A 25,739-nucleotide genomic window follows, 5' to 3' on the forward strand; every position below is an offset into this window, starting at 1 on the left:
TAAATGTGATACTTAACCACCGACCATAAGGTTACGTTTATTAAACAGGTAAAACTCATTTTGACTTCTGTGTGGCGTCAAGCGGCTAAATTATTTGTTAAAGAAAAGATATATCCTTTTTTATTGCTTTAGATGGGTAGACGAGAGCTCACGGCCAACTGCTGTTAAATGGATAGCAAAGCCCATACATATCAACAACGTAAGTACCGCAACCCATCTAGATACATGAGTTTTAAGTCTCAGATTTATAACACAACATTAGAGCCGCCATTTGAACTGAAACGCTCAACCAACCCAAAAAAATTTTTTGGGGCTTTTATATATATTACACAAAATTTATCCTTCATTGTGAAAGTTGTTCGTGAACATATTTTGTGAAATACGTAGGTATTTCATTAGAAAAATTGGTACTTACCTGCGGGATCCGAGCACCGGTACAGTCACATCGCACAATACGCATGCACCAGGCGTTTTGTCCTTGTATAAGCCATAACGACTTCAAATAAAAGAAGCTGATCCAGGTTGTATAGGTATTGGACGAAGTAGCTTGAGTTGATCAGAACGAAGGCTGAAATAATTTCAGCCTTATTTTAAGGAAAAAATTTAAGAGTTGACAATAACTTATCTGAATTTTTTTATTTTCGTAGCTAGATGTCTAGTAGATAAGCTGTACCTTGAAGTGAGCCAATATTGTATGGCGGGCTGAAAGAAAAAAGGAGAAATAGTTTGCGGCTACTGAGTCTTAGATAGTAAAAGAAAATCATTCTTTAAAAACATTTTGTGCTTGTCTGGGCATGAACAAAAATATTTATGTTTTGGTGGCTATGCGTCCACCAGCTGATTCACATAATATGGAGCCGTGAGTTAATCTGGCCATTGTCTTTAGTAAAAACAAAACTTTTAATTTTAATAATACAGTCGTCGTAATCATTGTTCTAGTTTCTAGTGCCTATATTGATTCTAATGTCCACTCAGAATACTGACGTTTAACATTAGAATTGTGTTGACGTTTTAATTGTTTTCTGTAAATAATAGTCAACCGAGAAAAAAAGTTAAATTTTTCCTCATAAAACTCGTCGTTAAACTTATATAAAATGTGTCATTATATAATATGTCCTTAATTTAACAGTAAGTATTTACTACATAATTTTACCAATCTTTTTATTTACTTTTATATTTATTTATAACCTTGCAACTATTTTTACAGGCTTCACCAAATACAATAGTGTGGCAATCACAATAGCAATCAAATTTACTAATAATATTTAAAAAAACAAGTTATAATGACGTAAAACAAATACGAATATATTGACTTTCATTCACCAATGGTGAAAAAGTCAACTCGAAGGTATGCTATAACTCATGTCTTCGAAATAGTGCCCTAACCCACAACAGAGTCTTATCTAAGAATAACAATATGACGGAATCTCAGCGGCCGAAAGAAAGAATTGAAATGATCACTCTACATAAGATACTATTTGTTTTTTGCTTTTTGTCTTTATCGCTAAACTATTATATATCGACAAAACCTATGCTAGACATTGAAAACCCAACTTTTTCTCTGATTCAACCTAATGAAACGATCACTCCGAAATTTAGTGATAATTACGACCAGTTGATTGATATAAAGAAATTCTCATTCAAAATCAATCCTAAACCATGTAAACGTTACCCAGAAGGTTTTCTACTTATGATAATAGTTTCCTCCAACCCCTTGAATTATGAAAACAGGCTTGTCATCAGAAAAACGTGGGGACAGACAGATGAGGCCACGAACATTGTATTTTTGGTTGGAGAGACAGATAATGTTACTGTATCACAGAAAATACAGGAAGAAAGTGTGACATATGGTGATATAGTGCAAGGTAACTTTAAAGATGCATACCATAACATGACTTATAAGCATGTTATGGGACTGAAATGGATTTCACATCATTGTATGAACTCAAAATATATTTTAAAGACTGATGATGATATAGTAGTGAATGCTGATGAGTTAAAGAGATTTTTAGTGAGAAGATTGTCTCCTTGGGGGGCTAAAGGTTTGATAATGTGTAAAGTTGCAAAACATGCCTTAGCACAGAGGAGACAGAGTTCAAAATGGATGGTTACACTTGAGGAATACCCTATGCCGTTTTATCCTGACTATTGTCCAGGTATTTGTGTTACTTAAATCTTGATAATAGAATAACATTTGATCTCCCACCAAATCTTATATTAACTAAGTAATACTGTTTTTAAATCATTGATTCAACACATTGAATGCTATATGAAAAAATCTAGTATTTTCATTCAGGCCACGGGCTCACGGTGAGCCTTACCTTACTGAACCGTTTGGGCCATGAGGGTCACCCGTTTTCTGTTTAATGAATATTCACATCAAAAAATAATGAAAGATAATCAAAAAATAATAAGATAGATAACTTCTCTGTTTGTGTAAAAATTATTTGATATTTAATTGTCATAGTATAGTTTTATTATTTAATTTAATTCATGAAACCACATGTTCTGATATGTTTATCATATCTGGAAATGTTGCTTTTAGTTGTAGGACCTAAGGTTGTAAATGTAGTTTTTTTTGCTATTTCAGTTACCTACACCAAAGAATAAATTTTCTATACTATACAAATATTAATTAATATATAGGACATGAATCATTTTTAACAAGTAATTTCACTTAACCAATTCTTATAAAAAAATTTCATTGCTGGTGACCACATTTACTCTACGTCTTGCTTAATTTTAACAGTTTAAGGGTGCCTCTTAACATGTCAATATGAATATTGCCACCCAACATGCATTCATATTCATAGGCTTACTTATGTTGTAAGAATCCATACTTAAAATTATAATCCTACTTATAAATGGCCAGAATTGTATTTACCTAATCTCACAAGATGCACTAATAAAATTTATGAAATTATTTTCAGGCTGGGCAATTTTATACTCCAGAGATGTTGTACCTCGTTTACTGGAAGCAGCACAAAACACACCTTACTTCTGGATAGATGATGTGCATATAACTGGAATTTTAGCACAGAAGATTGGGGTACCGAGAACAAGTATAACTAATTATGTATTGACTGAAAAAAAAGCTGAATTGTTAGTGAAATCAGGAAAGCAGAATATAGGTCGATTCCTGTTTGGGCCACCCAATTTAAAAGTTCAAAGAATGTCTGCATTATGGCGCGCCATATCTCAATCTTGTCATATTTAGATCATCAATTTTTATTCAGTTTCCGCAAGTCGTACACAATTAAAACTACTTTATCTCTCTTTCGTGCGCACTGTTTAAGGACGACATCGGAAACAACATAAATATTATGTAATATATATAAAAGTATGAATGTGTGTAGGGGGTGAATGGATCTAACATCTTTCCAACCCAAAAGTCAATTTCACTTGCATGCATCAGTAGTTTTAGGGACCTCTGATGACAGTTCTGGAGACTGTCGTAGAGTTCCTTGCCAGACATCACACGAGGCTTTGGCGACCGAGCTATAGCGGTATAAGCATACATCCCTCCAGGGGAAACTGGTGGGAAGAGACCACAGCGTAATATAGCCAAAATGTCAAGTGCAAAGGGAAAGAAACCACACCATTATATTCCTAAGGAAATCACATGATATGATAAGCCGTAAAACGTCATATCAAACCATTAAAGTATTTTTAATTATATTTTAATATCCAAACCATTAAAGTATTTTTAATTATATTTTCCATGGGCGACGGTAACCACTCACCATCAGGTGGGCCGTATTATCGTCTGCCTACAAGGGCAATAAAAAAAAATAAAAAAAATTATCCATTACGTTCGTAATTAGCACTTGGTTGCCTACTCAAGTGTGCTCATTAATTTGCCAGTTTTTATAATTATATTAAAATGCAATGTCATTTGTGACTTGAATCTTTAGTTTGTTAAGTATTAACTATGAAACGAGAAAAACTTATAAATAAAAAATAGTATGTAGTTTAATAAATGAAGTGTCATAGACGCTTCCATTTGTGGGATGTTTCTGCAACAGACATGGTTATATAGTTAGAAGTGTTTAACACTGCCATGAGTTCCTGCTGCAATATTTCAAATTATGTGGATACATAAATGTGATTTTGGTGATGTGATTGATATCGACGCTTGAAAGGCAAACGTGACTAAGCGACAATGCGTAAACTTTACAGTAGACTAATTTAAAGTTGAAATACCTGAAAACAAAATTTATTTTAACGAATCTAGCTGTAGTAGAATCTAGCTAGTAGCTGTAGGATTGAAATGATTTAATAGACCTAGAAATATATATTTTTTGCGCATCGAATATGGTCACTGCCTATCATTATGTACAAAGCAGTTATTGTCGCTTAGTCATGTTTGCCTTTCAAGCGTCGATATGTAAAAGTACTTAAAGGTAATAAATTTATTTGATTGAAATATAATTATCTGGAGACTGAACATCAGCCTTATAAAGAATTTTAACAAGAATCCATGTTTGTTAGACTTGTATGGTAATGTTTGGATGCTCTATCAAAATGTTGATTAGTTATATGAAATTTAATTGCGATAAAGAATCTGTTATGTTCTTCGATCAACAATAGTTGATGATCGAAGGTTATGTTCAAAAAGTTTTTGAGAATGTTTTAACATTGAATTTAGATGAATCCGCATCATTTAAGAAGTTTGTTAAAAATACCCAAGACTTTGTTTCGGTTCTAATATTTTTTTATTCATTTTGTCGATTTCAGTTATCACGTTATACTGATTTTAGAAATCACACGTTATGTTGAAGTTTTGTAGATAAATTGGAACAAATGCCTTTTAGAATTTGTGACTAGTTCGAATAGTATTATATAATTAGGTAGATTATGACATTGATAAGTGAGATTGTAAATGTAAGTGCCTTGTACTAGACTAAAGTTAAAAAAGTGGACCAGCTGATTATTTATGGTAATTCTGACATACAATAAGCCAATGAATGACCCCTAATACGGACACGCAAGTAACTTGCTCAGCAAGGTTGTACTTTTAGGATTCCTGGGACTATCATTCCGAGCTCCTGAACGCGCTGTTAGCTCTCGATTTAGGGTTTTTTTTTATTGCATAGATGTAGGCTCACAGCCTACCTGATGTTACGTGGTTACTGGAGCCCATAGAAATCTACAACGCAAATGCGCCACCCACCTTGAGATATAAGTTCTAAGGTCTCAGTGTAATAGTTACAAGGTGGTGTATCACCCCAAGCAGCCAGGTTCGTTGCCTAAGTTGCCTTCGAATATTTTGACAGTTTTCTTGGTTACTGACGGGTGACGACCATAAATTATACACTTAATATATTTGAGGTGACGACTAACGTTTAAGTTATATAAAAATTACAATGCTTGATGTCATAATGTCAAGTTGCATTGAATAAACGCTATGCCGCAAGTTAGCTAACAGCTAGTACCTACCGGAACGAATATTATAGGAGAAGTGCAATAATGTTCATTGATCATTTATGATAATAATATAATTATATTAATTCAATAATTGTAAATTGAATAATACCTACTGCTCAAGCATTATATTTGGCGATTCGTTGTACGTACGTGTGGAATTTGTGGATAGCTCGTCGTTTTTATGAAGTCATAGGTAATGAATTGAAAATTTGAAATTAGAATTCAGGCGAATTCAGATAAGTCAGCGCCGCAATTTTGAAATTGAAAAAAAAAAAAGAAAAGACTTTCTTGAAACTAGTTTTTATTCACAATTGTACACGTTATCTATTTGTTTCACATTTTGAGCATAGCTTGTCTTATGTGTAGTTTACACAATGATTGACTCTCTTAACCATCGATATATCGATGCTCTTAACATCCGAATATAAGTAATAGCACTGAAATTTAATAGGAGTTTTATTATTATTATTAGATTTTGTTATTTTATTAATCTAATATTGCTTTTTCCTTTTCAATAAAATAAATGAAATATTAACGGTATTTTTTTATTATTACAGAATGATGTATCTGAATGTTAAAATAAGTAAATATTGATCATACTTGAATATTATGGATGTTAAGTCTGAGTTGCTAGCTACCAACATTGTATGTCCTAGTTTAGTTATAATATGCTTGTACCAAAAAAAATGCTTAAAAATATGGGCCATATTTACCCCACTATTTACTAAGTCAAGAATTCTTAATTCGCTGGAAATCCTATCACAGTCGTTTATGTATTTTAATAAAATAAAAATTTACGTGACTAACACACTATCGGTTTTATTTATAAGCGTCATTTGTACTTCCGGGTCTGCGTTCTTTTTGCCTTTAAAACTTTCTTCGATATCTTGAAGGGTCCTGTCTTTGGTTTCGGGTAGTAAAATATACATTATAACCAAGAAGAACGTTAAAATGGCCGAGTACAGCAGGAACGCTCCCTCGACCCCCACAGAAGAATACAAATGTGGAGCCGTCTTCATGGAGATCACAAAAGACGGCGTCAAAAATGACGTTGACAAAGTAGATCCTAGACTTCGGTAAGCTAACGGGAATACTTCGCCACATATAACCCAGTTCAATGGAACGAGGCCAAGACAAAACGAGACCGTGTAGAATATCATCAGGGACATCGGCATTAGCTCCAGCAGCCAAGTCGCCGTGAAGAGACCGGCTTTTCTCATGTAAATAAAACTAGATATAAAAGCGAGCGATAGAACCGTTGTGAGGCCACTGGTGAATAATATCGTTCTTCTTTTGCAGTATTTCAAAAGGAAGATGGCCAAGAACGCGCAGATCGTGCGGAGTAAGTCCATCACGGTCAGTTGCCACGCCACGTCTGTGGCGTTTTCTTTGTCCAAAACGGCTTGGAGGATCGTGTTGCCGTAGGCTGCGAACATATGGGCTCCTCCGAACTCGAAAACGACCAACATGCTGATCGCTATGACGGCCGGCTTATAAAACTCTTTCTTCTTGAATACTCTGAGGACGCTCTTTATCGAATTTATCGCGGTTTTGAAGATTCCATTCCTTTTTGGTATCGGTTCGTTTTTTTCCGATGCCACTTCTTCCTTCTGCGCATTAACCATCGCTTCGAACTCCTCCATTTGTACGGGACCTCCGCCTCGAATCCACCTAAATGACTTCCTAGCCTCTTCGTACCTACCTTTGGAGACCAGCCAGCTCGGCGACTCCGGAGAAAAAGATATTATCGCCATGGCGATCAACGGGAACATGGAACAAACCACAGCAGTCATTTTCCACGTTAAATGCGCTCCCCAAAGATGTGACAAGAAGATCCCGAGACCTAGTGATATGGCGAATGTCCCCAAGAACGCTCCCCTGTACTTTGGGTCCGTATACTCTGCCACTAATATCGCTGCTAAAGGTGTTCTTAGCCCTAAAGCCAGACCGTGGAGTAGCCTCGCCAGAATGAATAGAGGGACAGAGTTTCCGAATACGAATATCAGCCAGCCGAGTAGAGCTGGTATAGTTGTGAGGAGATGAGCTTTTTGACGGCCATACTTCGTCATTAGAACCGGCGATATGAAGTTACCCACTATTCCCATAACGCCGACAACTGAAGCTGAAAAAAGGAATACATTTTGAAGGTTAAAAGGTTCCTAGTTCACGGTTTATGTAAAAAAAATGTTGGGTATTTTTTTCCCCTACCTATGCTGATAGCCTTGAGAGGCTATTTCAGCTTCTTGACGTGTAGGTGAGCTCACGGGGCTCAACCGGGAATGTTGCTAACACTGGCCCTAGCAAGAGCAGTGCTTCGCAGAATCTATCGCCGGATCAGAATCGCGACCCACTGTGATGATCCGGCGAGAAACTGTGGGCTGTATCTATGGGTCTGGGTATTTTGGTTTACAGATTGCCTATTAAAAATCATAATTCTGAAGATATTCAACTCTAAGTGAAGAATCGTATATTTTATAGGGCATTATGTGTATCTTGTGGATTTTTATACTTTATAAGCATGTTGTAGATGATCAGACTACTGTGACCCGCTTAGTATTACGTGGTTATCAAAGCCCATAGAGATTGTAATATAAGCATAGCCTTCAAACTACATGAGGTCGAAATCTCATTTTTAAATAATAATGGCCGTTCCATACTTCAAATAGAACACAACATTGCTTCATGGTACTACTATGCAAGCGGTACCACTCATGCGACCTCAATACGGGATACTAATAAACAAATTTCATGTAAATAGTTTGTAAGGACTTGTCTAGAACAAATGGTCGCTACTATTTAGGAATATATCCACAGGTTTTGAGGTCGTCGTGGCCTAAAGGATAAGACGTCCGGTGCATTCATGTTGAAGCGATACACCGGTGTTCGAATCCCAGGCGGGTACCAATTTTTCTAATGAAATACGTACTCAACAATTGTTCACGATTGACTTCCACGATGAAGGAATAACATCGTGTAATAAAAATGAAACCCGCAAAATTATAATTTGCGTAATTATGTAGGACCACTTCTGAGTCCGCGCGGGTAGGTACCCCCACCCCGCCTATTTCTGCCGTGAAGCAGTAATGCGTTTTGGTTTGAAGGCTGGGGCAGCCGTTGTAACTATACTGAGACCTTAGAACTTATATCTCGAGGTGGGTGGCGCATTTACGTTGTAGATGTCTATGGGCTCCAGTAACCACTTAACACCAGGTGGGCTATGAGCTCGTCCATCCACCTAAGCAATAAAAAAAAACATAATATCGAAAGGCATAAGATTATGGATGGATAAAAGACATAAATCAATACTTAGATATTGTGGGGTATTGCTATTTTTAAAGTCGACTCATCATCATACTCACCAATCCATGACGTGTCGTGGTCGCTGAGTTTGAAGTCGCCTTTGCTGCTTTCGATTTGCGCAAAGAGCACAGCTGGGTAGCCATGAGCACAGCCGTGTCCTGCTATGTTCAGTGCAGCGCCGCTCACGACGAAGGCCTGGAAGGATTCGTCAAAACATTCGCAGTCAAAAGTGTATGTATAGTTCGAATCCTTTTTAGCAGTTTATTTTAGTAGTGGTCAATAATAGTTCAGGGCGTTGTCGGAAGTGAGATAATTAAATAACACAACTGGTTAATCGGAGCGTTTATTTGCGACTTTTTTTATTGTCATTGCAGGCAGACGAGCCCACCTGACGGTAAGTGGTCACCGTGGCTCATGGACGTCAGCAATGCCAGGGGCAGAGCCAAGCCGCTGCCTACCGTTAAGTACTCTCCGCAAGCCTCGTTTGAAGAAGAACTTGTCATAGCGCTCGGAAAACACCGTGGAGGGGAATTCATTCCAAAGCCGGATGGTACGTGGCAGAAAAGATCTTTGGAAACGCACTGAACGACGAACTTAAAAAGTTAAAAGCAGCCGCGTGTTATGACTACGAACAATTTTGTTTACCTACATAACAAACTGTGTCCCTACACCTTTTTCGCGGTGATGAGGAATCGTACCCGAAAACTAAGACAGGCTGATGATCAGAATCTATAGGTTGAAGTCTCTGTTGCATAACGGCTATGCCATTTTTCAAACTGGAACCCAGGGTTACGTCGCGACAAATAATATAAGTAATAAGTAGTAAAGCTCGTGAAGTTCTTAGTGAGACGTACCTACATTTATAGGAAAAAATTAATTTCAATTTACTTCTCACTGTTAATTTGGGTTTTTTATTTATTGCTTAGATGGTTGGACGAGCTCACAGCCCGCCTGGTGTTAAGTGGTTACTGGAGCCCATAGACATCTACAACGTAAATGCGCCATCCACCTTGAGATATTACTTCTAAGCTCTCAAGTAAGTTACAACGGCTGTCCCGCCCTTCGAATCGAAACGCATTACTGCTTCACTGCAGAAATAGGCAGGGTGGTGGTACCCACCCGCGCGGACTCACAAGAGGTCCTACCACCAGTAAAAAAGGGTAAGTAAAAAAGGGAAAAAGAAAACATACAATCGGTGACATGGTGATATTTTACCAGCTTAGGGCACATAGAGATGAAGAAGCAACCGTGAAAGAAGTCGTGCCATAATCATAAACAGATGTACCCATAATCCCATCTGTTTCTGCCACAAAGTAATCATATTGTCCAGGCTTAAAGAAGATGAGCCGTTAATCCAAGGCGATGTTCAATCTCGGTTGGCACCAGCTATTATTATCAGGGGCCAATAAGAATATATCCCTAATAGAAATTAAAACTTACCTGTTTTATAAAAGACTCCATGTTTTTGAGTCTTCATACAGGAATTAGTGACTCTGAAAAGGAAAAATATTTATTATCATCAGTTAAACATTTGTTTGGAGTTTCGAAATTATTCCCAATCTCAGCTAGTTACTTCTGATTTATCATGATACGTCATTTGTAGGTATATAATGTGCTTTCAACTTGACAAGCCTTGTAAACATCGGTCTTCACGGATTTAAGGACAACAGTGACTTCGATCTGATATTCCAAGTTTAGCGTTCATGTTGTAATGTGAAAAATATTGAAGTACAAGTTACATTTTATGGTTTAAAACTTAGCGGGTTTTGGATCTTGCTTCCACTTTTCTACTCCTATAGCCTGATGAAAGCTATAGCCTACTTCTAAACCACCAGAGTGCCTTCAAGTCCTGCTTGCCCTTCTGTTTTCATTGACGCACTTCTCGAGAGAAAATCTATTTGCTTTGAAATTACGACTATTCTGAGTCTTCCGTTCAGAAATAGGTAGCTTGCTTAGCTGAGCTCACAGCGCAGTGTACCTAAGTCTTTTCATATCAAAACCGTCTTCGAAAACATTGCCCATGACAGAAATCGGTTGATCAAGAAATAAACAACAATTAACCATAATAGCAATGGATAGCGCTATTATGATTTTATATTCATGACACAGATCGCCGTTGAACAATGGAGGTTGCGAAATGCAGCCATAATAATTGTACTGCAGATTTACATCTTCACACTTCATGATCGCTGGAGTGACTGTTTGTAAGAAGCTAAACGATAAAATAGAAACACTTTTTTTTTAAAGTTGGGTCCACCCGAAGTCATTACCGCAGGTCATGGACATCATGATGTAGGTACAGCTATCCACCTTGAGACATGAATCTAAGTCTCAATTGTATTGTATAATGACTGTCCTACCTTCCAAGCCAGGTAGGGCCTGCCCTCCCTTACGGTGTAACAAAAACCTCACCTCCCATGAAATTGCGTAAATTCGTATTTTTTTCTAGATCTTATTGTTACTATTCACTACAAAAAAAATACTAATTTAATACACTAATTCATAACACGCTCTCCTTAATTTTGGTAGAGCTTTCGGAACACTTATTAAATGCATAGTAAATTTTTAATGCAAATCAATTTTATTGCTGTTACGTATTTTGAGAAATGAACTATTATATAAAATAATACTAGTATCAAATTTTAATAATACTTTCTCCGATTTTCGCGAGTCTTACTTTAAAAATTAACTACTTTTATGGCTTGATATCGCGTTGGATAACAAACGACGTATGACATCTTAGTCGTCTGACCTCGAAAATCGTAAAGCATTGGGAACATCGGAAATGATTAATTGAAAATAATAAATCCGAGATTAAGCTATTCGTGTAGTTTTAATCATAAATAATATAATTAAAGCCACATTGACGGCTTTATATTGGGTCTGTTTTTATTTAATTGCTTCCATGAATATAGAAAACATTATTAAGAAGTTAGAATCCTCAACCAAACAAAATCCTTGCCTAAAAACCGTCAACTTTCCACAATTAGTCAGTTGGATTAGTGAAACCCCGCGAAATCACGAGGCACTAGGTATTACATGCAAGAAAGCAAAATGATAGGCCTTTTATGGTTGTTGAAAACATCGACACGCTTGTGCAGCGGGGGACCACTGACTAGAGTGGGGAAGGGACAAGACACTAAAAACTTAATAGTGGTAGGGCGTATTTCGAGCCCACACAAGTAGATATCCCCGGCCAGCTTCTCAATAATGATACGTAGACGCTGCTCCCATTACTGGTTATTATCCATTATTTACTGGTGGTAGGACCTCTTGTGAGTCCACACGGGTAGGTACCACCACCCTGCCTATTTCTGCCGTGAAGCAGTAATGCGTTTCGGTTTGAAGGGTGGGGCAGTCGTTGTAACTATACTGAAACCTTAGAACTTATGTCTGAAGGTGGGTGGCGCATTTACGTCGTAGATGTCTATGGGCTCCAGTAAAAAATTTGAAGAGTGATACATTTGTTAAACACCACACTATTATCTTACGTCTCAACATTGGTGGCGGTTGGCTTTCAAGGAAACCCTTCACTCCGGATGGAACATGAGCTCGCCCATTCACCCGGTGCAATAAAAAAGGCCTTGAAGCCTGATGTCCCATACTTAGTTTTAAAGCTATAGCTACGAAATATGTCGTATTCTTCCGCGGCCAGTGATCTATATTGACTGTTTTACAAAAGCCATACGAAAACTAATATTAATCACAGATCGTCGGCATTTAAAAGCCCTACTGCATAATTGTTACTTTTAAATCTGCTAACTATAAAATATGCATGCGTAAATAGACACATTTTTTTGTTATTGAGACTCAGGGCCGGACTTGAACTTAATGCCGCTCCTGGGCACCGGAAAAAAATCCGCCCAAATACTGGAATTTTACCTAAACTTATAGTTTATATATTTTATTTTTTCACAATTAAAATACCTAATTTATTACGGAAACTTTATCATAATATGTCATATATTCCAAAAACATAAATAAATGTTTTTTTTTTTAACAATTATAAATTTTGATTATGGGTGTGTCATAATTATATTACATAAAAAAAACTAGTTAAATTTCCTTAATTACAGAAAATAGAAAAATTTATTATTATTTTAAATCTCCAAGGAAATAAATTGATTAAATCATTTTGATCATTAATTTTTACCAAAAGTGCCAGAATTATAATTCACCAATAATGGATGGATTGAATTTCTTGACTTATTAATTAAAAAGAAAATTATTAATGAATTAATTATATTGAGAAATCTTGATAAGCCGCCTTGGGTACTTGCCCCGACTGCCCCTAGTGTAAATCCACCACTGTTCAGACTGTTAACAGGAAAACCTATAGGTATTTTTTGTCGCCTGTATAAGCGGTATGATATCTTTGCTAAGTGAATTAATAGTCATTGTAGATAGAGATTGAATTGTATTTTATGAATTTTAGGGTTTCTTAGTCTAATAAAAGAACCCTTCATTATTTAGTACATTCCGTCCGTTTATAACTGCCAATTTAGTCGCTCGCTGGGTAGAATGGAACGGATTGTTAGATGGATTAAAAAAAATCTGTAGGTTTGTTCATGATATATTTCTTTCGAACGTCGCCTATATGATAGAAAGTTAGTACGTTTGTTAGTGTGAAAGTATTAATAACAATCCAGTGCTTATAATTAAACTGCTAAATTTTATGCGTGATTAAGATTGTTTTTTGAGTTTTAATTCTTTTCATCTCCGCTACGGAAGGAACTCTTTACCGCATTTAGTCCGAGAAACACCAGATAGTTATAATTTTGACGTGAATACGTCTTTAAAATTACTTCCATAGGGACGCAATCCAAAAAAACGAATGATAACAAAATCGGGTGATACAGTTTAGTGTTGTAGCTACATATTTATCATCTCCATCCAAATTTCAGTTACACCACTGGATAGCTAAAGAATCAAAGAATTTATTACGCTAAGTAAGGACTTTAACACAACGCGCGCGGGGGAGGGGGCAGCCCCGCCATTTTGAAGGTAATTTTGCTGCGTATTGAGTGAGATTTCCATTTAGTATAACTAGTGTATAATCTATGGTATAACTTTCGACTCGGTGAAGCTACGACGTTCATTCAAGTTTCAATCGTCAGCTCTCGTCAAAATCTATCGATTATGTATATATAACATTAGTGTAAAATTGTAACTGTAATATAAAAAGGTGATAAAATAAAAAAAAAATATCAAAAAATATATAATGTCGGCCTGTACGCGTCGAAAAGCCAAACCGAAATACAGAGATCGTATACGGTTGGAATGGGCATCTCAAGAGCAATCGAATGGTACCAATAAAACACCATATGATCGAGTCAAGCAGTGCCGGCAACCTAAAGTAATGAATGCGGCCGAGCGGATCAACGACAGTGCCAGTACATCTGCAGCTGGGACGGTTGAAATTACGCAGATGGATGATGAAATCGCTTCTGTATCGACATCGGGCTGTATTACCCGTTACGAGATGTATTCACGTACAACAAACGGCCGTGTCCATAACACAGCCACACCCCTATTTTTTTTTAACTGTAAGTCGATTTTATTCGCGAAGGCTGTTATTGTCTTATTAACCACAGACAGTTTTACTTTAATTTATAATCTGTGAATACAGGCAAGCCAGCATAATCTGGTAAACTATTAGTTTTCTCTTCAGTCAGGAATCGAGGGTAAGAAAGAGAGTCAAATTGCAAGGATATCTTGATACAACACGCCTCAGGTGTGTAACAAAAACAACCGGTCTTTGTTATTAGCTGTTTTGTTTAAATTTTAAATTATCACCAATATTTACAACAATAAGGCTTCGAAGAAGAAGATCTGCAGTACTTAATGGATTTTTCATAAAGTGCATCTGTTTTGATGCGAGTGATATTTATTATTGAAAATGATTTGAAATATTTCCTTTTTTGTATGTCGCGACATGGTGTAATCGTATTCAGCGATGTAACTATGCCGGTCCTTAAAACTCAAATCGCGATCTCTATTAACGCCGGTGACCATTCAACGCTAGGTGGGTATATACCGCTTTGATCGAAGTTGCGGGTAACTGCTGGTCTATCTGTAAAACCTAGAAACATGTTCCACTCAACACAATTATTTTTATCACCTGCCTATGCTGATAGCTTTGAGAGGCTATTTCAGCATTACCCTGGCGTGTAGGTGAGGTCTCGGGGCTCAAACCGGAAGTGTTGCTAGCACTGGCCCCAGCAAGAGCAGTGCTTCGCGGAATCTACCTCCAGATCGGAAACGCGACCCACTGAGAAGATCTGGCGAGAAGCTCAGTGGGCTGTCTGTGTCTATCGGTAAATTTACTCGTCGAGCCTTTCGTCGCAAGCGACGCACAGTGGGTCGATACTATGATTTTAGTGACTTAGGCACCAACTTTGTTTTTTTACATTTTTCTTTATGTAGATAGATAGAGCTCGTTAATCTAAATAATAATTGTTTTAGGCAAAAATTACAAAAACTTTATAGTTTGGTCAGAAAAATGTGTTTTGTGATTTTTTTGTATGGAGCGGGTCACATTAAATTAAATTCCTGCTAAGTACCGCGAGGTCCCGGTTTGAAACTTTATTTTCCTTACACCTTGTCTAGTCTACTATCATTTGATGCTATGAACATGTGCATAAAGTTGCAACTCTGCCAAATAAATGGATCGAAAAAAATGAATAAATATATAGAATAAAAACCTTTATATTTTTTTTCGTAAATGCTTTTAAGTTAAATTTGATATGGATTAGTAAGTAAAAGCACGCAGTGATACCCATAATCACATAATACCTAACAACAATACATTTAGTAGGTCTCTAATTAAGCAATCTCTCTAAGTTTTATATATTTTGTTTCACCATTCGATCTTTGGGCCAGAAGACAAAAGAAGATTGTGTAAAATATCCTCATTAGTCGACGTTCTACTTATTTTTCTAGAAGAACGACTCTCTGTATATTTCGAAAATCTTTATTGAGAGCTTCCGCTGCCTCTTCCGAGAGCTTACCTATTCGAATGGCACCAAAGTTCTTCATTATTGTATATCACCGCCATGAGCCAACAATTTATGGATACTGAAAGGCATATAATACCAGGGATATAAATTAACATACAATTCTGCAGTATATCTACAAAATTCGGAAAAATTGGAAAGGTCCACGCGCTCTCCAGATGCAACAGTCTGAAGAATCACGTGAAACCTCTCTATTCAATCTTTACGTATTCCTGTTATGCGGGCTGTTCCTTCTGCATCCCTAAAAAATCTTCTGGCAGTATTGCCATCATTGGTTGTTCCTACTTCTTGCTTGACAACATCTATTAGTAAACCGCATTCCTTTTTAAACGCTTGCTGTATAGCGCTCTTTCTGATTGATATTTTTCTTTGTCATCCTCCCTTGCAACCCCATTTCTTGAAGTCCAAATGATAAGACGGAAACAAAAAAGTGTCATATAAAAAATAATCTCACAGGAAACTACATACGATGAAAAAATTGTGAAGTAATAAAATTATATTTACCGATATGAAGTAAGCACTCCATGCATCTTATCCAGGCATGTAAAGATGGCATTCTATACTGGAATATTTCTTCATTATTTTCTCTTTGACAAGCAAGTGTCTCCAAAAAGCCCTGACAGTTTTGCTTTGCAAATATCACAGACAGCAGAAAATGTTTCTGACAAATATGAGGTTATTTTGCCGTCTATCATCGTTAAGTGTAATTGATGATTCACTTCAACTTGTTTGATTTTTGATGGCTGACTTCTTACTATTTCTTCTGTTATGCTAGCTTTTATGATTGCCACTGTTGACTGCGTTTCTTTTGTAAATTTAAACATTATTGGATGGCGATAAAAAGTTGATTAGGGTAGATCGTTTTCCCAAACAACTGTTCCATCAAATTTCTGAAGCCTTATAGGAACTAGACTGACCATGAAAATAGATGAATCATCAAACTCTGTTTCAGTTTTCTGTTTATAATTACTTTGACCTGGGGCTCTATCAAAGCCTATTTGCTTATAAGCAGTAGCTCTCTTGCTGAGTCCAAATCCGAAGTAATCACATCTAAAAGCCTATATAGCGCCAAGCTTAGTAATGCTTGCATTTTAATAGCAGCTCCTTCTTCAGTAATAATTACCTCGTCTCTCCCTGGATAGCATTTGGTCTTTTCTTGCTTAATTTTATATTAAGAAGGGTATAAATCAGACCCATTTTCACTTGCTGCTTCTCTTAGGTTTATATACTGCCACTTACTTAATTTAAGTGAAACTAATAGTGCCTTATCGGGAGAATATGTACTACTTTTTACTTTACTTGTACTTAAACACTCCTTAACTTTTTTCTAAATCTTCGGGGTGATGTGACAAGTAGTTCATTATTTCTCCTATATCTTCATTTCCAGTGTTTCTCAAACTAGCAATTGTAGTAGCTTTCATTTCATCCGGGGATAACGAAAGCGATTGGTAAATTTGTTCAATGCGTCTTCGTTTTTGCCTGGATCCCAATTCTTCAAAAGGTTTTCGAGGTGTAAAAGTAGATGTCGAGGCTTCTGTAGTACATTTGAGGGTGGTACATTTCCAACATCTTCAGTATTAGAAATCTCGAGCCTTTCCTGTGCAGTGTTGATAGCTTCAGGTATCATTCCTTCGGGCCAGTTTATTGCACCTTCTAACCAATCACATTTTTTTCTTATAAACTGTGCTAACATGCGACTACTTCGTTTTCATATTGCACTTATATTTGAACAAAAGTGCGTCCAGAATTTTTGGAGCTCAATACTTTTCTCTTCGGTCAAGTTTATTTCATTTTGTAGGAATTGAAAGAGTTTTTTATTATCAGAAAGCGACTGTAGTTGCTGTCTTAAAATCATAAATAATTCTAAATTGTTAACAAAATTATTCATTATAACGGAAAAAGGAAGATCACAACGACAATCACGAGATGTTAGTAGTAGTACGAATAAACGAACACTAGTTAGTATATAATAAACATGGTCGCTTTATACTTCCAGAGACAAACAAATATTTACTATATTTTTTACTACCCAGTAATGGCTGCTTAACTAGTTATCCTCATTAAATAATGTTAACTATCCTAATAATTAGAGAGATTGCTTAATTAGAGACCTACTAAATGTATTGTTGTTAGGTATTATGTGATCATGGGTATCATTACGTGCTTTTACTTACTAATCCATATCAAATTTAACTTAAAAGCACTTACGAAAAAAAATATAAAGGTTTTTATTCTATGTATTTATTCATTTTTTTCGATCCATTTATTTGGCAGAGTTGCAACTTTATGCACATGTTCATAGCATCAAATGATAGTAGACTAGACAAGGTGTAAGGAAAATAAAGTTTCAAAGCGGGACCTCGCGGTACTTAGCAGGAATTTAATTTAATGTGACCCGCTCCATACAAAAAAATCACAAAATACATTTTTCTGACCAAACTATAAAGTTTTTGTAATTTTTGCCTAAAACCATTATTATTCAGATTAACGAGCTCTATCTATCTACATAAAGAAAAATGTAAAAAAACAAAGTTGGTGCCTAAGTCACTAAAATCATAGTATCGACCCACTGTGCGACGGGTTCGGCCGAGACGATGACCGGTGCTTGAGGTACTTAATAGCACCGTTAATGGATCGGGAGGATCCGTAATGACGAGTTCAACACAATAATAATATTAATAAAGGCGAGTTTTTTTTATTGCTTAGATGGGTGGACGGTCTCTCAGCCCACCTGGTGTTAAGTGGTTACTGGAGACTATAGACATCTACAACGTAACTGCGCCATCCCCCTTGAGATATGAGTTCTAAGGTCTCAGTATAGTTACAAAGGCTGCTCCGTCTTTCAAACCGAAACGCATCCCTACTTCACGGCAGAAATAGGCCGGGTGGTGGTAACAACCCGCGCGGACTCACAAGAGGTTCTACCACCAGTAAGATCCACCAGCTTCTAGTGATAGCTGAAAATACTACAAAAAATTCTTACTTAAATAGCTTAATGTTCGTTAAGTTATTAGACTATATTTTCGTGTTAACAACATCAAAGTTGTGAGGTGTCTCGAAATGGATGTTTCGCGTTTTGGTATCAGTAGACTCCGATCCTTGGCTCCAAACAAAATTGTAACATCCACTTGTAATATTCATAAGTTAAAAAGCCAATGCAACTTGCATGGCTTACGTTGAACTAAGTATTAAGATAATTGAGAAAATATAGTTAGAAAATGAGCATCAATAAAGATTTATCTATTCATCTACACTTTGTTAATAGACTAGTTAAAGGGCAATTAAATTTATTAGTCACCTTTATTGTCTAAAGGAGACACGCAATGCAACAAACAACCTTGCATTGAAAAATGATGGTACAATAGAAATAAGACGCAGTCGTGGTCTACTGGCTTATAAGCCTAGTTATGGTTGAACCGGTGGCGTTTTTTTTCCTACATACTTAATCTAGTAACCTCGAAGGGCTATTCTAGATTCACCGAACTAGTAGGTGACGTCACGGGGATCAAACTGCTAACACTAACCTTAGCAAGAGCAGTGCTTCGCAGAATCTACCACCGGATCGGAAACGCGACCCCCTTAGAAGATCCGGCGAGAAACTCATTTTATTTATTTATTGATTATATGGGTGGACGATTTCACTGCCCACCTGATGTTAAGTGGTTACCGAAGCTCATAGACACCTACGACGTAAATGCCGCCACCCACCATTGGTTATTACTAGTTGTTGGATATATGTGCTAATGACCCAGGAATATCATTAATTTAGACAAATCGGTACCTTTTCAAAGATTTTGAAGCCTGCCTGATACGACCACACGTCTGATCTTTTAGGCCACGGACGTTTCCAAACATACGGCCCCTATAGCAAATAACCGTCATTCGTTAATCATTAGATCAACTATTTGGAGGGTAATGAGCTCTCAATTTGTAGTCAATGACGACGATTAGCTGATTATAAACAGGTCGGAATGGTCGACATAGGAGTAATTAACAAATTTAATAAAGTTGAATATAACGGTACCTTTTTTTAATTTATTTATTGCATAGATGGTTGGACAAGCTCACAGGCCACCTGGCGTTAAGTGGTTACCGGAGCCCATAGACATCCACAACGTAAATGCCGGGAACAATTCTGTCATACATTATTTTAGCGAAACTTTAACCGTTTCTGCAGCGCACTCAGCGGAAGTTCTCAAAAGGTAAAAATAACCGCGATTTTGAAACATTCTTTATTGGTGCTCCGCTTGTATTTATATGAGTGTTGGACTCCTTAATAATAATGACAATAAATAATAATGTTAATTTTAAATGCGCAGTGAAGCGGGCGAGTACGGCTAGTATATGACGCACAGGCCCGCCGCCGTCGAGCGGGGGCCAGGGAGGCGGATCTCGCCTAAGCCCTGGCGCTTTAAGTGTTACTAGTCTCCCTCACATGTCGGCCTGGAGACCGGCGAAGGGGGCCTAAGAAGACGACGTGCAAGCTGCTTTGCACGCGTTTTATGCATGAGCATCCGGGTGATGGAAGGCCGGCTATCCTCAACCCACGCTGGTTCTGACCCAGCGGGGTATTCCGTAGAATAGACCATTCTAACCGACGCCATCTAGGCGGGCTTCGGATAGCCTGCCGACCGAGGGGGCTGGTGGTCGTGGCGCCGACGACCGCCAGTCCGGCGTCCCGACGGGGAGGGTGATGGGAGAGATGTGCTCAGAACTAAACGCTTCACTTTCCCCCCTTTGCCTTTTCATGAGTTTTGTCTCATGCGAGGTTCGGACGTTGGTTGTTGAGAGACAGGAGGTTTTAGTCGGTTCGACTCCGACATGCCCCGCCCTTCATCCCCAGTGAAGGGCGGAAGTCCGGCGATTTCCTCCTGACAAAAAAAAAAAAAAAGAGTACGGCTAGTATAAAATATACCTGTTTCCACCAGTGAAACACTGAGTATTCAAACACTAAACAATTTTAAATAACATTTAAACGTTTTATACCTACCTATTAAAATTATCACTTGTGTTTAAAACAACATCAACAAGAACCGATAATTGACTAAACTATTTACAATTTATGTTTCATTTTTATACCCGTGTTCGTATTTTATAAAAATATCCTTGACTTTGAAAGGAATCCAACGAACATAGACTTCTTTTGTCTCTTGTCCTTGTTAATATGAAACGATCTTTGAATATTTGTCTATTTAAAGGACTGTGAAGTACGATAAACTTTTTTTTTTATTGCTTAGATGGGTGGACGAGCTCACAGCCCACCTGGTGTTAAGTGGTTACTGGAACCCGTAGACATCTACAACGTAAATGCGCCACCCACCTTGAGATACAAGTTCTAAGGTCTCATGTATAGTTACAACGGCTGCCCCACCGTTCGAACCGAAACGCATTACCGCTTCACGGCAGAAATAGGCAGGGTGGTGGTACCCACCCGCGCGGACTCACGAGAGGTCCTACCACCAGTAATTACGCAAATTATAATTTTAATTAAACTTTAATTAATATAATTAATTGTGAAAGTGTATGTTTTAATTTTAATTATGGAAGTTCGAAGCATCTTACGTGAAAACAGTCGACTCTGATTAGGTAAGCACCTAATACTATTCTACCTATTTTTACCGCGAACCATGGATACTAGTATGATGTGTGGGCTTCTATTAATTACTATAAGTCTTAGCCTTAGGTGGTAGCATTCAAGTCTATAGGCTCCGGAAAACACTTAACACCTAAGGTATGCTGTTAGCGCATCTACGTAGGTATCTAGTACCGCTGGCTGACATACTTGTTATATACGTATGTAGAATAGGGATCGCGGCGCATAAAATAAAACTTTCACTGTTCCAAAATCTTCTGTTATAATAATAATTAAAAATTAATTAACACTTTTATTACGCCTTGCTCATTTTTTAACAGTCTTCGCCATCTGCCTTTTCTCTTCTCTGTCTTTCTGTTTGTCATTCTCTTTTACATTTCTTTCCGTTTCCTCTCATCCACATATTAACGCTTCGTTCCACACTCTTTTCATATGTTCCGTACTTACCGATCCTACACGTGTATAGATAATAAGCACCCAGCAACAACACGAAGAGCCAACAAAGCTGTTCATCACACGAATGTTTGCCCGATGTGGGAATCGAACTCGCGACCCTTGGCGCAACAGTCAGAGCCGCTAACTACCGCACCACCGAGTCAGTCTATCATCGATCATCGAGATATCAATCATCAAGTCTCTATTGTATGTTTCAAACTAATAATATTTACTCGTGCAACCTAACCTAAACATTAGCCCGCTAAGTTTCTCGCCGGATCTTCTCAGCGGGTCGCGATTCCGATCCGGTAGTAGATTCATTCGCGAAGCAGGTGCCCTTGAGCTGTTAGGTCTCCTTCGCGCGCACGGGCGCACGGGCAGCTGTTAGCAAATCCCACTCCTCCTGGCTGAGCGTCTGCTCGCCCACCTGTCCTGCTGAAACTGGAGAGGCCTCCGGGCCACCAGTAATCCTTCATTCACAAAAAAAATATTATATAGCCTATAATCTGTGGTAAATAAGGCGGGAAATATATGCGTAGTTCATTTCGCTGGCAACAAAACCTTAATTTTAGCTCATGTACAGATTGAAAAAAACGGAAGTAAGTTATTGAAGCCTTTTTTTTTGTATTGTGCGCCAGCTATTAATATCAGCGTTTGCATGAACACTGAAAATGATAATATTAAATCAAAAAATAAATTACATTATCGCACGTAGTTTGATATTCGGAAGTAATTACTATTATAATGGTGTTTTGAGGTTAGTTTACGTGATTGAAAAGTTTGAACATATTCAAACTATGCTTATTTGCACTTAAACAATTTTAAGTGTAAATAATTCGCTTGGAGTTGATATGTTACTTTTTGGTGTGATGTTGTAAGGATTTTACGGACTGGAAGAATCTAGGCGTAAACTAAATGATGTAATACTGGTAATAGCTGGTAATGTACTGAAAAATAAAACAAATACAGCTGGAACGGGGCTTATAATATATTCTGGAATGCTTTATGAAGCAGTCCAGAATATATTCTATTTAAAATTAATTCTAAATCGATTCACCTAAAATGTAAGTTCTAAGGTAAAACACAAAAAAAATACGCGAAGTGAGAACATCCTCCTTTGATAGGTCGTGAGAAATTCGACAGCATGTTTCGATTTTAGAATTTCAGCTCCATTATCATACTAGTATTTATTTTTTATTAAAAAAAAAAAAGCTAATTATTTTAAAAACACTTTCTTTAGCGGCTTATGGAATATATTATAATGTGTTTAATCTATCTCGTTATATATATTATACTATGTTATCGGTTTCTGAGATAAACGTACAGACCGACTTTATGGGTGCGGAACCCAATATTTTCGTAATTTACTACGGAATTCTCAAATGCAGATCAAAAATCAATGAACTGACAAGCATTTATTGTTATTTTAGCACAGAACTACGTGATTAATTATTATGGAACAAATAAATCTAAAGTGTGTGATTATATCCAAATTTGCCATGCCAAATTTTTTTTTAAAGCTTAGATGGTTGGACGAGCTCACAGCCCACCTGGTGTTAAGTGGTTACTGGAGCCCATAGACGTCTACAACGTAAATGCGCCACCCACCTTGAGATATAAGTTCTAAGTTCTCAGTATAGTTACAAAGGCTACCCCACCCTTCAAACCGAAACGCATTACTGCTTCACGGCAGAAATACGCAGGGTGGTATTTCTGCCGTGAAGGTACCTACCCGTGTGGACTCACAAGAGGTCCTACCACCAGTAATTACGCAAATTATAATTTTGCGGGTTTGATTTTTATTACACGATGTAATAAAAATCATATGGATGGTAGCAGTTTTAACGAATGTATAAAAAACAACAATACTCACAAGAAAAAAATATTAAAATTCCATAAAACGGGCGCGAAGGTCGTTGTCATTTACTACTCCAATCAAAGTATAAAACATAATAAATTAATTTAATACCGTCATCATTATAAAATCACAATCTAAATTATTAATCACAGCTACAAAATATTGGTAACTTATTGAATGTTTTATTTAAATTTGGTTGCCTGTCATTTTTTAACAAAAGCGCGCGAATATTTTTAGTGCGGGGAAAGCAGGCGATCCGCTTGATTTCTCTGTAGTGTTTGCCTCGACTCAATCCATCGTCTGACTGTTACACAATCGAAAGGCTAGTGATGTTAATAACTTACTAGTTTTGCAAACGCGAAACTATTCGCATTCATTATTTTTATTCCTCTTAAGTAAAATTCATAAGCTTGTCAAAATAAATTGACACTCCTTTTTACTTTTACGTAAAACGATTATGTAATGTATGTTTTCTTTTTAAATTACATTACTCTTTATCTAATGTCGATATGCATGTAAATAGCAAGCACATCACTACGGAAAAAATGCAGAGGTGGTCCAAGTTTGTCGGTCTAGTCACGTAAACGATTGATTGTGCAAATAGCACGTAGTATTTTACACAATATACACACACATGTGACATATGCAAGAACCGTTATGACATAAAGTGAGTGATGCTTTCTAAGATTCTTTAGGGTTGTCATTTCGTAGATTCCGGTCAGGGTTGAACCGATATTTTATATTAAAAATACAGGTAATTACTTGTACCTGTCTAAGGCGTAAATTATTTCAAGTGCAAGTGTTATATCATCATCTTCTTTTTTTTTTTTTTTTTTTTTTTTTTTATGATTGAAAGTTTACTGGTGGCCCGAAGGCCTTTCCAGTTTCACCAGGACAGGTGGGCGAGCAAAGGCTCAGCCAAGAGGGGTGGGATTTGCTAACAACTGCCCGAGCGCCTCCGAAGGAGACCTAACAACTCAAGAGCAATTGTTTCGCGAATGAATCTACTACCGGATCGGAATCGCGACCCGCTGAGAAGATCCGGCGAGAAACTCAGCGGGCTGATGCATGGGTTAGGTTGCACGTCGACCTCTTTGTCGAGTTCGACGAGTACGGTTACCGGGGTCCCTAAGCCTGCCCCTAGTATTAGAGCTGAAGGCATCTAATGCAAAGGTTATTGGATCTGATGGATCCGTAAGGACGTGTCTAGGGCGTCGACGGTGACTGGCTCCTGCATGATCAGGATTCGGGGAGTAGTCAGCGGCGGCAACGATAAGGCGATTATCATGACGCATAGCCTTATCGAAGTATCGTTCCGACACTGACTTCATGTATTTCCGAATTGATTCGAGGCCCAGGTCGTCGTGTAGGTCAACGTTCCTCACGAACCACGGAGCCCCGACAGCTAACCTGCAAAAGCGGGATTGTAGGGATTGGAGGGTGTCTATGTGTGTGCGGGCCGCGTGAGCGAACACCACACTCGCGTAAGTCATGACGGGCCTTATGCAAGTTTTGTAAAGTGTCACCTTGTTCCGAAGGGACATTTTACTCCGCTTACAGATCATGGGGTAGAGTCTACCGAGAATAAACGCGGCACGGTCACGGACTGATTTTATATGCGGGCGGAATGTCATCGATGCATCCAGGGTAACGCCCAGGTACTTGACCTTCCTGGCCCAGGGTATGGGTTGTCTAAAGAGAGTAATCGGGGGTGTGAGATTCCTCCTCCTAATCCGGGAGGAAATCCGTGTGGAGCTTCCCCTCTGAAATAGCACCGCAGTACTTTTCGCTGGGTTGATGTCTATGCGCCATTTTCGGAACCACTGTCCTAGGGCTAGGGCTGCGCTCTGAAGCTTCTTCGCGATTAGGGACTTATTTCTACTAGAATAGTAAACAGTCGTGTCGTCGGCGAATAAAGCTAAATGGGTCGGCGGCGACCGGGGAATATCGTTGACGAATAAGCTAAATAGGAGGGGTGAGAGGACAGAGCCTTGCGGGACTCCAGCTGTGAGAGGTCGTGGGGAGGAGCGGGTTCCCTCGACTCGATATCGAAAAGAGCGGTTCGACAAGAAGTCCCGTATGATGAGCACGAGACTATCCGGCACGCCCA

General features: G+C 37.8%; 2 protein-coding genes across 8 annotated transcripts in view; one reads left to right on the forward strand and one right to left on the reverse strand.

Annotated features, from left to right (window-relative positions):
* The first annotated feature begins 713 nt into the window (after positions 1-713).
* On the forward strand, positions 714-3,789 carry _Bre2 (glycosyltransferase). Of its 2 annotated transcripts, XM_012691026.4 has the most exons (3): positions 714-1,128; positions 1,208-2,156; positions 2,931-3,700. In XM_012691026.4, exons 2-3 carry the CDS (start codon positions 1,418-1,420, stop codon positions 3,215-3,217), a joined length of 1,026 nt encoding a protein of 341 aa, XP_012546480.1. In that variant the 5' UTR covers positions 714-1,128; positions 1,208-1,417; the 3' UTR covers positions 3,218-3,700.
* A 1,922-nt stretch (positions 3,790-5,711) lies between these two features.
* The window catches only part of LOC101746944 (facilitated trehalose transporter Tret1), a 48,921-nt gene continuing 28,893 nt past the window's right edge, over positions 5,712-25,739 (reverse strand). For 3 of the 6 annotated variants that reach the window (XM_062676637.1, XM_062676636.1, XM_038020886.2), the window contains 3 exons: positions 10,168-10,220; positions 8,787-8,922; positions 5,712-7,549 (listed from right to left, as the gene is read on the reverse strand). In XM_062676637.1, the coding sequence (XP_062532621.1) occupies positions 6,222-7,549; positions 8,787-8,922; positions 10,168-10,188 (1,485 nt within the window). In that variant the 5' untranslated portion in view covers positions 10,189-10,220 and the 3' untranslated portion in view covers positions 5,712-6,221. Of the gene's footprint in view, positions 7,550-8,786; positions 8,923-10,167; positions 10,221-20,658; positions 20,791-23,644; positions 23,896-25,739 lie in introns of those variants that run through there. The other 3 variants (XM_012691037.4, XM_062676638.1, XM_062676639.1) reach the window with 3 other exon arrangements.

This window comes from Bombyx mori, chromosome 27, assembly GCF_030269925.1.
Source record: "Bombyx mori chromosome 27, ASM3026992v2".
Lineage (NCBI taxonomy): Eukaryota > Metazoa > Arthropoda > Insecta > Lepidoptera > Bombycidae > Bombyx > Bombyx mori.

What these genes read in the sequence shown, in the direction of transcription:
- _Bre2 (XM_012691026.4), top strand. Translation starts at nt 1,418, where the DNA reads ATGACGGAATCTCAGCGGCCGAAAGAAAGAATTGAAATGATCACTCTA. An exon ending in TTATCCTGACTATTGTCCAG is followed by an intron (nt 2,157 to 2,930) that starts GTATTTGTGTTA and finishes AATTATTTTCAG; the next exon opens with GCTGGGCAATTTTATACTCC.